The following is a 16,514-nucleotide window of genomic DNA, read 5'->3' as shown; positions in this document are numbered from 1 at the left end:
GTGTCTGACCAACCAATCAGAGAGCTCCTTACATCCCACGGTGTGGCTAATTTGAATAGCCTCCAGCAAGTTGTTAATCGAAGAGCTAATCCAGCAGCTAATCCAGGAGCTAATCCAGCAGCTAATCCCGGAGCGAACAGGAAAGGAAATGGATTTTCAACTGCAGTTTATTAAATTGCAGGTGGAAAAAGGATTTTGAACTGCAGTTTATTAAATTGCAGGTGGAAAAAGGATTTTGACCTGCAGTTTATTAAATTGCAAGTGGAAAAAGGATTTTGACCTGCAGTTTATTAAATTGCAAGTGGAAAAGGATTTTGAACTGCAGTTTATTAAATTGCAAGTGGAAAAGGATTTTGAACTGCAGTTTATTAAATTGCAGGTGGAAAAGGATTTTGACCTGCAGTTTATTAAATTGCAAGTGGAAAAAGGATTTTGAACTGCAGTTTATTAAATTGCAAGTGGAAAAAGGATTTTAAAATGCAGTTTATTAAAGTGCAATTGGAAAAAGGATTTTGAAATGCAATTGGAAAAAGGATTTTGAAATGCAGTTTATTAAATTGGAATTCAAAAATGAATTTACAATTGCAGAATTTATTCTACAATTCATTATTAAAGCACAGAGATTTTTATTTCGATGCGCGTGGCTCTTGTGGTCCTCCATAGGGGTCATCTTTAGTTAAGGTCAAAAAGTAGTCACATTTGGCCGTCCCGATGGAGGCAGTAAACCGATTACCCAACCGATGAGTCAGACTTTATTGTCCAGGCCTGGCTCCTCTGGTTCGCTTATCATGTGTCATGTGACCTGAAAGTCAGCTGACACAAGTTGTGTGTGGGTGTTGAAGCTCTTGGGAAGGAATCTCCAAACTGCGTTGTAGGTGGTTGACAGCTGTTGTCGTAAACCATTCCCTCTGTTTAATATCAGCCATTCGCGTTAGCTTATTTTACACCTCGTCTATTTCTTTTTCTTTCTTTCTTTTTTTTTTTATAATGCTTTAGTCTATCAGCCTGCATTTTTACTGATTTGGTTCACACCTTACTTGACAAAAACTCACATAGATGGTGTATTAGTTGCTCCATTTAAACACAAGCAGGTGTCTGTCTGAGGAAAAAACCTTTAATCATAAAAGATATGTTGGTGTACATCTGTCATGCACTTTCATCATTTTGTAGGAGATGTGTTCAATAGCACACTTTTCTGTACAATCAGACTCCCAACAGAATATACACTACTGTTCAAAGGTTTGGACACACCTTCTCACACCTTACTACTTTCTACATTGTAGATACAAACTGAAGACATCAAATATATGAAAATATATGGAATTATTTATCAAAGAAAAAACTGATAAATAACTCCAAATATGTTTTTGTCACCGCCCTGGGTCGGTGACCCAGTGTTTTGTGTATTGTTATTGTTTTTTATGATTTCTTTGTGGTTTGTGATTTCTAGTGTTAGTATGGGTTCAGTTCTGTGCCAGTCTGTTTCCTGTTTTATTTTGAAGGTCAATGTATTCTGTTTTGCTTCCTCCTCACCTCGTCTTTGTAATTAGTGTCAGCTGTGTTTCCCAGGTGTTTGCCCTCTGCCCTGTTCCCCACCTGTATTTAGTGTGTTCCCGTTCGTCTTCACGTCTTCCCTCATGCTAGCCTGTGTGTTCTGTTCCAAGTTCTGTTTCCTAGTTTTCCAGTTTGGTTTCGGTTTTGATTTTCGCCAGTGATAAAGCTGAGGTTCTTTGAATATAAGTTTCCCCCTCCGTGAGCCTGCATATTGGGTCTGTTTCCTGCCCGCCTGCACACAGACCATGACAGATTGATATTTTAGATTCTTCAAAGTGGCCACCCTTTGCTTTCTTGACACCGCTGCAAACCCTTCGCCTTCTCTCAATGAGCTTCACGATGTAGTCACCTAAAAGAGTTTGCATGACACAGGTGACTTGTCATGGTTCATCTGTGGAATTTCTTGCCTTCTTAATGGGGTTGGGACCCCAAATCCATTACCCTGTTGTTGTGCGAAGGTCAGGTTGGTGCACAGCTGACAGCCCTATTTGACAACTGTTAGAATTCATATTATGGCAAGAACCAATCAGCTAAGTAAAGAGAAATGACCGCCCATCATTACTTTAAGAACTGAAGGTCAGTCGGTCCAGAAAACTAAACTTTAAATGTGAAAGTGCAGTTACAAAACCATTAAGCTGTATGACGAAACTGGCTCACACGAGGACACGCCCAGGGAAATGAATACCAAGAGTCACCTCTGCTGCTGCTGATAAATTCCTATGAGTCACCAGCCTCAGAAATCCCAAGTTAACAGCTCCTCAGATTAGAGCCCAGATAAATGCCGCACAGAGTTCCAGTAGCACTCATCTCTACATCAACTGTTCAGAGGAGATTGCGCGAATCAGGCCTTAATGGGCAAATAGCTGCTAAGAAACAACTACTAAGGAAAAGCAACATGCAAAAGAGATTTGTTTAGGCCAAGAAAGACAATGAATGGACATTAGACCATGAAATCTGTGCTTTGGTCTGATGAGTCCAAATCTGAGATCTTTGGTTCCACTCGCCGTGTCTTTGTGTGACGAAGAAAAGGTGAACTGATGGTCTCTACATGCAAAGTTCCCACAGTGAAGCATGGAGGAGGTGTGATGGTGTGGGGGTGCTTTGGTGACACTGTTGGGAACTTATTCAAAATTGAAGGCACACTGAACCAGGATGGCTACCACAGCATCCTGCAACGGGATGCCATCCCACCCCATTTATCTTTAGTTATACCATCATTTATTTTTCAGCATGACAGTGAACACAAACACATCTCCAGGCTGTGTAACGGATGCATAATTCCATGTGTTCATTCATAGTTTTGATGCCTTCAGTGAGAATCTACAATGTAAATAGTTGTGAAAATAAAGAAAACCCATTAAATGAGAAGGTGTGTCCAAACGTTTGACTGCTAGTGTACATGAATGTGTAAAATAGATTAAGTAAAGTGTTGTTAATCCATTCAGATGAGTGTGTGTGTGTCTGGATGCTTTCCTTTTTTGTTTAGGAATAAAGTCTCTCAGACAGCTGCTCACTATCACTTTATGAAAGTTCCTTAGGAGTTTATCAGATGATAGGTTTGCAGCACCATTACAGCTCCACCCAGTGGAAGAACACAGCCATTACCGCCAATCGGAAGACCCTTTAAATATGCCTGTGTAGGTTCTGTCATCCAGGTCATCGTAGTCTAAGGAACTGGTGCGTTAAAAAAAGCAACTGGACTGGAAGGGAGAGTTCCTTAGAAGACCCTGTGAAACATTGTGGGTCAGCTATTAATTATCTGCAGCTGTGTATCAGGCAATCCTTACAGATACACACAATCAGAAATCTTCATTTCATCAGTGACTTTAAACATCTCTAACCCTCTCTGGGAAGACCTTTTTACCCCAATCATGTCACGGATTATCATCATTAGATGGCAGATGTTAATTTGCTGTTTTGCTAAAACATCTCAGGTCGTTTGTAGCTTATCTTTTTTGAAATGTGCTGACATCAAATTCTATACCTTTTTACATGATTCATGTGTTCTCAGGAAAATAAAAGCTTTAGATGATTGGCAGATCATTGCATTCTGCTTTTATTTACATTTTACAGAGCTCCATTCTTAATTGAAACTATCGGGTCAAACAGCAGAGACTCTTCACCAGGTCTATACTTTCATAGTCACTATCCATTCATCCATCATCCATTCATCCTCTCAGCCACTCTCTATCCCTCCATATTTTTACTGCTTGTCTAGTTCGGTAAGCTGGAGTCTATCTAAGCCATCAAAGGGTGAGGGAAGATCACAGGTTAGTGATTCATTCATTTCAAATTCAATCCAGTTCAATTCAATTTAACTTTTTTTCAAGGTGCTTTATATTGTAAGGTAACTACTCTACAATACTACAGAGAAAACAGAGAAAACCCAACAATCATATGACCCCCTATGAGCAATCAGAAACTGTAACAGGTGATTTCCAGCCTTAAACATAAGGTTGAAGATAAACTAAACAATGGATTACAGTGCAGTGGTAAAACACACCTTCCAGAAACGTCTCTGTGATTTTGAAGGTTTTTAGATGATATTAGATGTTAATGTGAAAACATAAACCTTTATTAACTTATAATTATCAACTATTATCCCTGACATTATCGCCTATTTTGATTTTTGGGCCTTTATTATTTCTGTTATATCTGCTCCCCCTTCAGCACATTTTTTACAATCAGAATCAGAATGATAATAAATTATTAATCCCAGAAAATATGTTTATTTTGAGCATTTTTAAGGACAATTCTTACCACTGCTATGCAGATGACATTCAGTTATATATCTCTTTTTAGCCCCAAGACATTACTAAGCTACAGATCTTGCAGAGGTGATTAGACTCTGATAAAAGTAGGATGACTGACAATTTTCAACAACTTGACAAATAAAAAACTAAAGTCCTTATTTATGACAGATTCTATACTGTATAACTGTTGGTCCTCTTGCCTCATTTGCTAAAGTTTCTATGAAGAACCTTGGGTTAACTTTTGTCTTTGTTTTCACTCTGGATCTTCAAGTCAAATCTCTGGTTTGATCTTGTTTCTATTTCTTAAAAATTATTGCAAAGTTAAGTCCCATCATGTCACAGTCTGAATTGGAGATTGTTATTTATACATTTTTTCATCATGTGTGGATTACTGTAATTCATTATTCCAAATACTCTTATTAATTTTGGTTTTGACTTTAAGAGCTCTTCGTGGACAAGCACCGACTTACATCAGTAAACTTTTCCATAGTTCCCCAGGAGGTCCCTGAGGTCATGTAATCAGGGCTTATTGGCTGTGCATCATACAAGGCTAAGACAGAGTTTTTGCAACAGTGGCCCCCAGACTCTGGAACGCTCTCCCACGGAGTGTCAGATCTGGAGACTCAGTGGTCACTTTTAAAATACAGCTAAAAAGTCATTTCTTAGATTTGTGTTTCTGGCTATCTCTTTTTTATGTTCTGGTATTTTGTTTTGAAGCACTTTATGATATTCATCTTAAAAGGTGTTATAGAAATAATCTTTTTCTTATTTTTACTTACCAGAACTAAATATAATCCATTTTATTTTTGTTTTTTGTTTGTTTGTTTGTTTTTTACCATGGTGCGACTAAAATACTACAGTCTGAGCTGAGAAGCGTCACTCTTTGTCAGGTGTGCAGCCTGGTAACACCGAGCTGTTACCTGGTTACCATGGTAATTAAATTATCTTTAGTTCCTGTTTACCTCTTCATTGGAAATGGTCAAAATATCCTGGTTAAATTGCATTAAGGAGGAACTCGGGGACCATAAAGAGTGAACCAAACCTCCATCATTGAGCCCTTCTAGCCCCACCCATTGCTGTTAGCCTCGCCCTGGGCAACAGAACCAGCAGCACAACCAATAGGAAAGTGGTGGACAGCAGTTGCCATAGTGATGGAAGCGGGGCTCAGCCAGCCCTCCGTGTGACCAACCATCATCCACAGCCTCCTTCCCCAGCCACAGCTTCCCATCCTGGGCTGCGTCTGCTGTTGACAGGCCCTCTCTGCGACCAGAGCTCCAGGAGGAGGAGGAGGAGGAGGTGCAGGCCTTCACTCCCAGGAAGGAGGCCAGGTCCAGGTCCAGAGCTGCGGCACCTCCTTTAGGTGAAGGTGTGTTCTGTCGGCACTGAGGACACGGGATCCACACCTGTGGAGGACACAGGAGTGACTGCAGACACATAATTTCTGTAACTGATCCCTGCTCTTTAGGTCTGTCTGATTAACACCTCATCACTGCCCTACCCTAGCTGCTCATCCCTGACCTCTCAGGTGTGTTCAACATCACCCGTGGATGCAGCTCTAATTTAATTTTTAACTGCTGCAGCTCATTTTTGCATGCCTGTTACTCTTAACACACATCCTTCATTTTTCACAGACTATATAAGTGTCTGTGATGTCATCAGTCACCTGTTCGTTGATGACTGTGTTCAGTCTCTTCAGACACGCCTGGCAGAAGGTGTGGCCACAGTGCAGTCGCCTAGGAAGCCGCTTCACCAGGTCGTAGCTTCCGAAACACACAATGCACACCAGATCCTGCCTCCTCAGTGACATCATTGTCTCCAAGGCAACAGAGGCTGGAGGAGGGGGAAGAGACTGACAGGTGACTTCCTCCTCCTCATCTTCTTCTTTTCTGTCATCAGACATTATGATCTGATTGGACGAGAAGAAAAGGCCATCCAAATTAAACCAATCACAGAATCCACCTCAGCCTCAGAAACACCTGATTTACACCAAAACTTTAGTTTATTTAATGAAGTGTTTGATCTTTCACGTACCCTGGACAACAGTGCATTCTGGGTAAACTTTAAAGTTTGAATCACTGTTGTGCCCTCTGACCTTTGACCTCTTGTTGTTCCAGGTGTGCAACAACTAAATCCCAAGCCGTCTGGGATAAGGAGTTACCTATTGTAACTCCTTATATGTTGGAGTTAGTCGGACCTGAATCCAGAATGCTGCAGCTCGTCTTCTGATGTGAACTAAAAGACATGAACATATTTTACCAGTGCTTGCTTCTCTTCACTGGCTCCCTGTTCACTTCAGAATTGATTTTAAAATTTTATTGTTGACTTACAAAGCTTCGAATGGACAGGCTACTGGGTATTTGTCTGACCTGTTGCAGCCTTATGCGCCCTCTAGATCTAAAAAGATCAAATGATCTTTTTCTTTTAGCCATACCAAGGTCTAGGCTAGTTCAATCAAGCATTTGGGTTCGTAGCCTAAACTGTGTAATAATCTCCCCCTGCACATCAGACAGGCTCCTACTGTCAATCTTTCCAAATCTAATCTAAAAGCATGTTTGTGTTCACTGGCATTTAATACAGTATGAGAGTTATTTCATATTGATATTATAATCATTGAATCACACTTGTTATTAATCTCTGGCTCTCTTCCACAGCATGTCTTTTATCCTGTCTTCCTTCTATGGGCTCAAAATGTGGTCATAAATATTTTGTACTTGTAAATCAGGATTTGTATGTGTAAAAAGAATGTGTGTGTGCGTAAAAAAGATTTGTGTGTGGACTTAGCCAAAAAAACCCTGCAAGTTACAAGTACGAATTTTGACCCGATTTTTCTTCCTTTCATCTGATTGGTCAATGTCATGTCAATCACAAATGTAACAATCCAATCAGAGAACAGATGGCTTTGGCTGTCGGAGGGGCGCTTTTTTGAATTGCAGGTCTTTGAAGGGAATAAATGCCCTTTCCTTCGTCACCACAAAGGAAAACAGTCTGTGGTCGTCCGGGTTTGGTGATTTTTGTGTCACAGGTCTACGTGCTTTATACAGGGACTTCCACAGCCTTTTCAACAGCGCTGCGGACCGGGGAGGGGGCGGACAGTGTTTTGGAAATGACAGTCTTCATTACAAAGCTTTCTTCGTTATGAATTAGCATACATCTTTTTATTGAACATTTGAAGAACTAGCAAAAAAACCCTGAAACTCTTGTAGAGGACATAAAGTCAGAGATAGAAACGACAAGGAGCAGGTGCATCTAGTACAGGTAGAGCTGCTGCAAAAACCCACAGAGCTCAGCAGCCAGCGCAACAAATTCTGGATCCTTTGCTTTTAGTTAGCAGTTAGCATTAGCAGCACATCCTGTGTCCGATGTGAAAGGACTTTTATGCTGCGCACTGTGACTCACAGCAATGGTCCCGGGTCAGCCCTGACTTTGTGTTAAACTAATCCTAAAGTAATAATGATATTTCTAACCACTGACATACCACAACTTTATCCTTTCAACAGCTACTGAAAGTAAGGGGACCTAGCTGCACCTAGTCCAGTGTTTGAAAATTGAATTGAATTGAATAAGTTATTTTGTACTCCTGTAAAGCACTTTGATCAACGTTCCTGTTGTAATAAAATGTTGGAACTGGAAGTGAACAGATTCCACAGACAGTCGACATTTCACACTTTACTTTAAAAACCAGCTCCTTAAAACTACACACCTATTTCACTTTAACAGGAGAGCTTTCAAACCATTTGTGAAAAACTACAGCCAAACCTCCACCCTGCCCTTTTCCTCTGGGCTGACTAAAGCAGCATAGGTATACAGTTAAGCCCATAATTATTCATACCCCTGCCAAATTTTGACTTAAAGTTACTTTTATTCAACTAGCAAGTTATTTTTTGACTGGAAATGACACAGGCGTCTCACAAAAGATAATAAGATGATGTACAAGACGCATCATTGTGGAAAAAAATATTTCTCAGCTTTTATTTACATTTGAGCAAAAAGTATCATGTCCAGAATTATTCATACCCTTTACAAACTGTCACAGTCTCTGGGAAAATCCAAAGTTCCATACCATTCCAAATAGTCAAAGCTGTTCTAAAGCATCCTAATTACCCTGATTAATTGGAAATAGCTGTTTCAATCAACTCAACAGGTGAAAAACAGCAGCTCTCTGCAGGTGGTCTGTGGACATTCATGGCTAAGACAAAGGAACTCAGTGAGGACCTGCAGCTGTGCATTGTGGCTGCTCACAAGTGAGGAATGGGCTACAAGGCCATATCCAAATGTTTTCAAGTTCCAGTGGCTACAGTGCAAAGTATTATTAAAAAATACAAGATGTTCCGCACAGTGGAAAATCTCAGAGGACGTTGTCGGAAGCCAAAAGTGAAACCTGTGCTGGCCAGGAGAATAGTGAGAGAGGTGAAAAAGAATCCAAGGATCACCACCAAGGCCATTCTGGTGAATCTGGGCTCTGCTGGTGGCAATGTCTCAAGGCAGACAGTCCAACGGACACTGTTGGGTTCCATGGATGCAGACCAAGGAAAACGCCACTTCTCCAGGCACTTCTAAGGCATGCAAAAGCTCATTTGGCCTTTGCAAATGCTCATCTGGACATAGAAGAAGATTTCTGGTCTTCAGTGTTATGGTCAGATGAAACAAAAATTGAATTATTTGGTCACAATGATGTTGCCTTCATTTGGCATAAAATGGAGAAGCCTTCAACCCAAAGAACACCATCCCCACTGTCAAACATGGTGGTGGGAACCTAATGCTTTGGGGGTGTTTTTTAGCCAATGGACCAGGGAACCTAATCACAGTAAACAGCACCATGAAAAAAGAGCAATACATGAAGATTCTCAACAACAACATCAGGCAGTCTGCAGAAAAACTTGGCCTTGGGAACCAGTGGACATTTTAGCACGACAATGACCCAAAACATACAGCAAACGTGGTGAAGAAATGGTTAGCAGACAACAACATTAATGTTTTGCAGTGGCCCAGCCAGAGTCCTGACTTGAATCAATTGAGAATCTGTGGAGGGAGCTAAAGATCAGGGTGATGGCAAGAAGACCCTCCAACCTGAAAGATTTGGAGCTCATTGCTAAAGATGAATGGGCAAAATGCCTGTGGAGACATGCAAAAAGCTGGTCTGCAATTATAGGAAGCGTTTGATTGCTGTAATAGCCAATAAAGGCTTTTCTATTGATTATTGAGAAGGGTATGAATAATTCTGGACATGATACTTTTGCTAAAATATAAATAAAACCTGAGAAATATTTTTTCCACAATGATGCCTCTTGTACATCGTCTTATTATCTTTGGGGAGACACCTGTGTCATTTCTGCTCAAAAAAAGAACTTGCTTGTTCAACAAAAGTAACTTTAAGTCAAAATTTGGCAGGGGTATGAATAATTATGGGCTTAACTGTATATTCAGAGTGTCACAGTCGGGGAAGCTGACTATATGGAGTGAGGAGGAGGATCCAAGTGCAGACATGAGAGAACAAAATTTAATTTTAACAGAAAGCAAGCCGTTTACTAAAGGCTGGCTTTAACAGTAAAAAACAAAGGGCAAGGCAAACTAATGCAAAACTAAACATTAACCTAAACTGGTTAAACAAAAATAGAACATGAAAAGCCCTGACATGGACATGAACAAACCTGGACATGAATAGATGAAACCTGGAAACATGGCATGAAATAGTCAGATATAATGAGATGAGGGAAAGCAAAACTAGACACACTGGCGTAGGACAAGGACTATCAAAATTAAACAGTAAACGCACAGATCAAAACTCAGACTCAGGACACACAAGCTTAACACAGTAACTGGGGAGACATGGGGACAAGAGTGACTAGACATGAAACATGGGATATAGGAAAAGCAAGAGTAGACATGGGAACAGAGACTGAACACAGGCTAAGATAACTACTGAGTGAGGAAGAACTACAATCACTAAGAACTAAAGAAAAAAAAACTATGAATAGCAATAATCAAATAATATAATTATAGAGTCAGAAGGACAAATACTGGGTTGCAGACCCAGTACTGTGACAAAAACAGTGAAATGTGGATTATTAAACATTAGGTCTCTCTCTTCCAAATCTCTGTTCGTACATGAATTAATAATTGATCAATAAATCGATTTACTCTGCCTTACGCTGTGTCCGCCAGCTCTGGCTGAGCAGGTTCCTGGTGCGCCTCGTCCTCCCCACCTGGCAAGGTGCCTCGTGCACCCCGTCCTCCACCTCCGGCTCGCGAGGTGCCTTCTGCACCCAGCAGTTACTCAGCAGCCCTCCTCCGGGGAGCAGGAACGGCTGCAGGCCCCTGTCGGCCACCAGTCACTCCTGCCCGAGGACTGGGGACAGGCGCGGAGGCAGGCTGGCCTCATCCTGGGGGTCGGCATGGGCGCTGGAACAGGCTGGACCTCCTCCACTCCTACGCCATCGGGGAATGCCATCGGGGAATGCCATCGGGGGTGGCGGCGGTGGTGACCCGGACCGGATCCGAGTTGCCAAATTCTCAGTCACCTCCATTGTTGTATTGTCTCTTCCCACCAATCCATGTGGGACTCTCAGTTGAAAAAGTTAGCTCCTAGTTTCATTGACCCATTTGAATTTGACTCAGTGGTCAACCCTGTCACTGCTTATTTGAATTTGCTGTGAAATGTGAAGATTCACAGTATCTTTAATGTCTCCCAGCAAAAGCCAGTCCGGACCAGTCCATTTTGGATTAGGTTTAATCACACTTTTGATCTTGTTCTGACATATGGCATAGAAACTGAACACTTAGCGGTATTTCCTAAATGCCATTTTTTGTCTGATCATTTCCTAAGAATATTTACATTTACAATACACAGCAGTGGGGAATAGAGGAATAGATGTCATCACAGTACCACTTTCTGAAAGTGCTGTAATTAAGATAAGGATTCATCGACAATCATCTTTTTCAACATCTTGGCTCCTTTACGGTTCCTGGCTGGAGCAGCCCTTCACCCGGCTGCTTACCCTTCTCCAGCAGGCGCGGACCCGCGCGCCTCGTCCACCACCTCCGGCTGCCGAGGTGCCCCACCCGGCTCCTCCACCTCTTCCCCACCATCGGGATACACCAGTGTTGATGGTGTTGGCGCTGTCGACCCGGACCAGAGCAGCGCCACCAGATTTGTGATGCTCCCCAGCTATCGCTCGGTCTGGTCCCGCACCTCCTCCCGCCAGCGGCTCCTCCAGCCGGTTGCCACCTCGGCCGCCATCTGGGCAGCTTCTCCCTTTCCTGGCTCTGTCGAAGGCCCGCCATGCCGCTTCCTGGGTTTCGGCACAAGTGTGGCATGAATGAGTCCACATGTCGGATTTCAGAGCCATTTTATTTGCGTCGGCAGCTCACAAGCTATCAGCTGCACATACTTCACACCAAAACAACACAACACTACAAACCCTAAATCCCCTTATTTAAGTCGGAGGGCGTAATTGCGGATACCGTGCGGGGGGCATCCGGCTTCCCTGAGTGGCACCACAAACCACGCCCCACCACAGTATGACTCTGAATACTGTAGCTCCTGTGAAAAAGAAAGCCTCAAATCAGAAGTACTAGACTCCCTGGTATAACTCAAATACACACCTTAAGGCAGATAACTTATAAGCTGGAAAGGAAATGGTGTGTCATTAATTTAGAAGATCATATTTAGTGTGGAAAATAGTTTGCTGCTTAAAAAAGCAGAGGAATGGTTTATATGAAGAGTTTCAGTCAGGTTTCAGAGCTCATCACAGCACAGAAACAGCTTTAGTGAAGGTTACAAATGATCTTCTTATGGCCTCTGACAGTGGACTCATCTCTGTGCTTGTCCTGCTAGACCTCAGTGCTGCGTTCGATACTGTTGACCATAATATCCTATTAGAGCGATTAGAACATGCTGTAGGTATTACAGGTACTGCACTGCAGTGGTTTGTATCATATCTATCTAATAGACTCCAATTTGTTCATGTAATTGGAGAGTCCTCTTCACACACTAAGGTTAATTATGGAGTTCCACAGGGTTCAGTGCTTGGACCGATTCTGTTTACACTATACATGCTTCCCTTAGGCAGCATCATCACAAGGCATAGCATACATTTCACTGCTATGCAGATGACACACAACTTTATCTATCAATGAAGCCAGATAACACACACCAATTAGTTAAACTGCAGGAAAGTTTTAAAGACATAAAGACCTGGATGGCCGCTAACTTTCTGCTTCTAAATTCAGATAAAACTGAGGTTATTGTACTCGGCCCTCACAATCTTAGAAATGTGGTATCTAACCAGATTCTTACTCTGGATGGCATTATCTTGGCCTCCAGTAATGCTGTGAGGAACCTTGAAGTCATTTTTGACCAGGATATGTTCTTTAATTGCACATTTGGAGACATATATTATCAGGATGTCCTAAAAACTCCCTGTAAAGCCTTCAGTTAATCCAAAATGCTGCAGCAGGAGTACTGACAGGGACTAGAAAGAGAGAGCATATTTCTCCTATATTGGCTTCCCTTCATTGGCTCCCTGTTCAATCCAGCATAGAATTTAAAGTCCCGATCCTCACATACATGGTCTTGAATAATCAGGCCCCACTTATCTTAATCACTTTATAGTACCATATCACCCCATCAGAGCACTTCGCTCTCAGACTGCAGCCTTACTTGTTGTTCCTAGAGTATTTAAAAGTTGAATGGGAGGGAGAGCTTTCAGGCCTCTCTTCTGTGTAACCACCTTCCAGTTTGGATTCAGGAGACAGACACCTGCCCTACTTTTAAAATAAGGCTTAAAACTTTCCTTTTTGAAGCATATAGTTAGGGCTGGACCAGGTGACCGTGAATCCTCCCTTAGTTAACCTGAAATAGGTGTAGGCTGCTGGGGGATTCCCATGATGCATTGGACATTTCTTCTTCACTCCTTATGTGTTTATACACCTCTCTGTATTTAAATGTAAATATTAGTTTTTATTAATCTCTGGCTCTTGTCCACAGCATGTCTTTGTCCAGTCTTCGTCCCTTCATTCCCAGTTGGTTGAGGCAGATGGCTGCCCCTCCCTGAGCCTGGTTCTGCTGGAAGTTTCTTCCTGTTAAATGGGAGTTTTTCCTTCCCACGGTCACCAAAGCACTTGCTCATATGGGTCATATAATTGTTGGAGTTTTCTCTATTTTCTTTGCATTATTGTAGGGTCTTTACCTTACAATACAAAGCTCCTTAAGGCAATTGTTGCTGTGATTTGGAGCTATATAAATAACTGAATTGAATCAGGAAAATGACAGGAAGATGCAAGAAGGTTTCTTCTTCATGAAATCTGTAATTTTATTCCCAACAACTGCATTAGCACACAATGTCACAGATGGCAGCCCAAATGGCCAGTGTCATCCCATCTCTACTGGTGTCGCAGTAAAATGGACCATCTTGCCAGGATCCATGCTGAGTCTCATATTTTGTGTGTGTATTTTTCTACTCCGGCTCCAGAAGTTCTGGTTCCGCCTCTGGGGCAAGTTCCTGTTGCCCACGTCTGCCTCTCCACACCTGCAACTCATTGGCAGCAATCAGCCATGCTGTACTTAAGACCAGCTCAGACCGCCACTCTTTGCCAGATTGTCAGCTATCCGATGTTGGTAAATCGGCCTTCATGTTTTAAATCGTTCTCATGTTAACCGTTTGGCTCTTGTGTATCCGGTTATCTGCACCTCTGGCTCAACATTCATACTCACCAGTCACTTTCTTGGCTCCTCTGACGCTGCACTCTGCCATCTCGCTGTCTGTCAAAAAACTCACCTGCTGGCTTCTGCTGCTCATCCTCATTGAACTTTCTGGAAACAAAGAAAGGTCAGAAATCTCACCTACTCTGACCCCCGACACCCCTGAAAAGAGAGGAAAAGTTGGACATCTTCTTTCACTTGTTCAGTCACACTCGCTGGCACCCACCTGGCAAGGTCTCCTTCTGTTGCAGTGGACTCCACTCCCATGAACCTCTCTCGGCCCGACTTTGCCCATAGTGATTCCCATGTTCAGTAACGTTTTGCACGTAGAAATAATGGTCTGCTTTCCAGTCTTAACTTAGTATTTTGGCCATCCAGGCCTGACACATCATCTTTGCTAGATGATTTGGTTTGCTTGACTAGAGCAAAGCTGTGAAATCTGTGGGATGGTTGGATCCTTGTCCTAGATTTAAAAACGTTCTGTCAGCATTGCTGCGTTTGTATCAGCATCACTGGCTGAAATTCAGAGCTGAGAGACTTCTGAGTTTGACCACTCAAAGAGTTTCCATGGGGTTGGGATGTGATTGCTATTCCAGCTGGCTGTAAAGTGTCTAATCATTCCTTCAGGTCCTGCAGCAGGTTGTGCAGCACCGTGTTGTACATATACTGGTGAAAACACCATTCACACAGGTATCCAGATCCATAATGCTTTAGACTGCTTAAATTAAACTCTTTCAGTCATATTCATATCTGCACTGACTGCGTGAAAGTTAAACTTCAAATGCTCACAATGACCATGTGTGATAACTGTATTTTCATCACATCATGATTATCAAGGCAGACTGTATAACTCATACCTCCAGCAAAAGGCCAAATTTGCAAACCACACCTGAGTACACCTCACGCTCTCTGCATTATCATTTTTAATTCTAGACATAAGGGCACCAACTCTGCCTACTGCTCCGCTGCAGATCAACAGATCTAAAACACTGATGCTCTCAGCCGCTCACAGGAACCAGGTTTAGTCTTTACATTGTGACTGTTGCTATGAAAGTAAAACTGAGCTTAGATGTGTTTTTCAGACCTGAAAAAACCCCACATTTGCATATCCTCTGTACTTACTATAAGAGCCCAATTTTGGGGTTTATTTGCATTTCACCTCCTACATTCTGATTGGTTGGAACAGAAACCCACCTGGTTTTGCCTTTGCCTGATTTTGTCCTTCACATCTTCTCCTTCTCCTCTTTTACTTTTTGTCTTTAACTCTTTAATCCTCTTGTCTTCTCTCTGGTGTTGCTCTTCAGTTCTTCTGTTGTCTTTTATTGGTTTTTATCTTCCTCGTGTAGTTTTATTTTTTATTCCTGTTTCTTAAGCTTTCTCTTGTCGTTCTCTCTGCTCCTTTGTTTGGTCTTTGTGTCATTTTTCTCCTGCCTCAGAGAGAGACTCGTCTCTATCAATAATTCATCCAGTTTGGTGTCGACTCACAGCTCTCTCAGAGTCAAATAACACACCAATCTTAAAAGCATAAAGCATGAAGACTGCACAGCTGTTTAAATCAGTATTCAGTAGTAACACAGTGAACATATACACGTAGGCAATATAACAGTTCAAATCTAAAAACTCATCAATAAGTACTGACAGTGAAACTAAAAACTAGTTTCAGGAAAGAGACAAACTGAAACTTCTATCATGAAAAAAATCAACAATTTCACCTGTAACCTGATCAGCCAATAGAAAATTCAGCTATTTTCAGGTTTCTGTCTCAACCTATCAGGTTACAGCTCAGTATAAACTAAGGTCGCCTAGCAACAGAGAGAGTGAGCAAGAGAGAGAGAGAGAGTTGGAGATGAGAGGAGGAGCCACGAGGCAGCTGGTGTACAGAGAAGTGTTTATGTTTCACCTGGAGTTTTTTTTTCTGATCCACTGTCTGCACACCTTTACGACCACATGAGTTTTTCTCTGAGTGAGAAAAACGTTGCACAGACAGATACTTGTAACTTCATCCAGACAGAAAAATATACGATCAGAGTTCTTTTCAGATCAACCTGTTTCCAGTGAGCAGGTTTGGAGTGCCCCCTGCAGGTCTCTCTGGGTTTGACCATCTCCTCAGTCACATTCTGATGTTACAGGAAACAATACCATGGTCTCACCTCAGCAGCTCATCCAGAGGTTTAGAGAGAAACTGGAACCGTGTGAGTGTGTGAATAAATCCAGTGAAGGTAAGGAGCTCACCTGACTGATCGCCGGACTCCTTCTTTCACTGTTTCCTTTTCTTTGGTTTTATTCATCTCAGAAAGAAACTAAAGTGACTTTTCTATATATATCTGATTCTCAGACTGGACTTCTTGTTTTAGCGTTAGTCACCTGAGGTGACTCTGAGAGACCTTAGGATCAGGGTCATAGCCCAGTGTTTCAGACCCTCACTTGTAGATCGACAGAAGAGATGCGATTCTAACAGGATTGTGGCTACAGGTAGGTTTAGAGTAGATTAAATCCACATGGGTGTC

General features: G+C 42.1%; 1 protein-coding gene across 1 annotated transcript; it reads right to left on the bottom strand.

Annotated features, from left to right (window-relative positions):
- Positions 1-5,182: 5,182 nt before the first annotated feature.
- On the bottom strand, positions 5,183-15,352 carry si:ch211-202f5.2 (uncharacterized protein LOC795181 homolog). Its single transcript, XM_031741286.2, has 3 exons — positions 15,202-15,352; positions 5,971-6,213; positions 5,183-5,710 (listed from the first exon to the last, which is right to left on the bottom strand). The coding sequence occupies exons 2-3, from the start codon at positions 6,205-6,207 to the stop codon at positions 5,387-5,389; spliced, it is 561 nt and encodes a 186-aa protein (XP_031597146.1). The 5' UTR covers positions 6,208-6,213; positions 15,202-15,352; the 3' UTR covers positions 5,183-5,386.
- Positions 15,353-16,514: the final 1,162 nt, after the last annotated feature.

The sequence above is a fragment of the Oreochromis aureus genome, linkage group 7, assembly GCF_013358895.1.
Source record: "Oreochromis aureus strain Israel breed Guangdong linkage group 7, ZZ_aureus, whole genome shotgun sequence".
NCBI classification, from domain to species: Eukaryota; Metazoa; Chordata; class Actinopteri; order Cichliformes; family Cichlidae; genus Oreochromis; species Oreochromis aureus.
The sequence above is the reverse complement of the archived record's forward strand: the minus strand, read 5'-3'. Positions and strand labels throughout refer to the sequence as shown.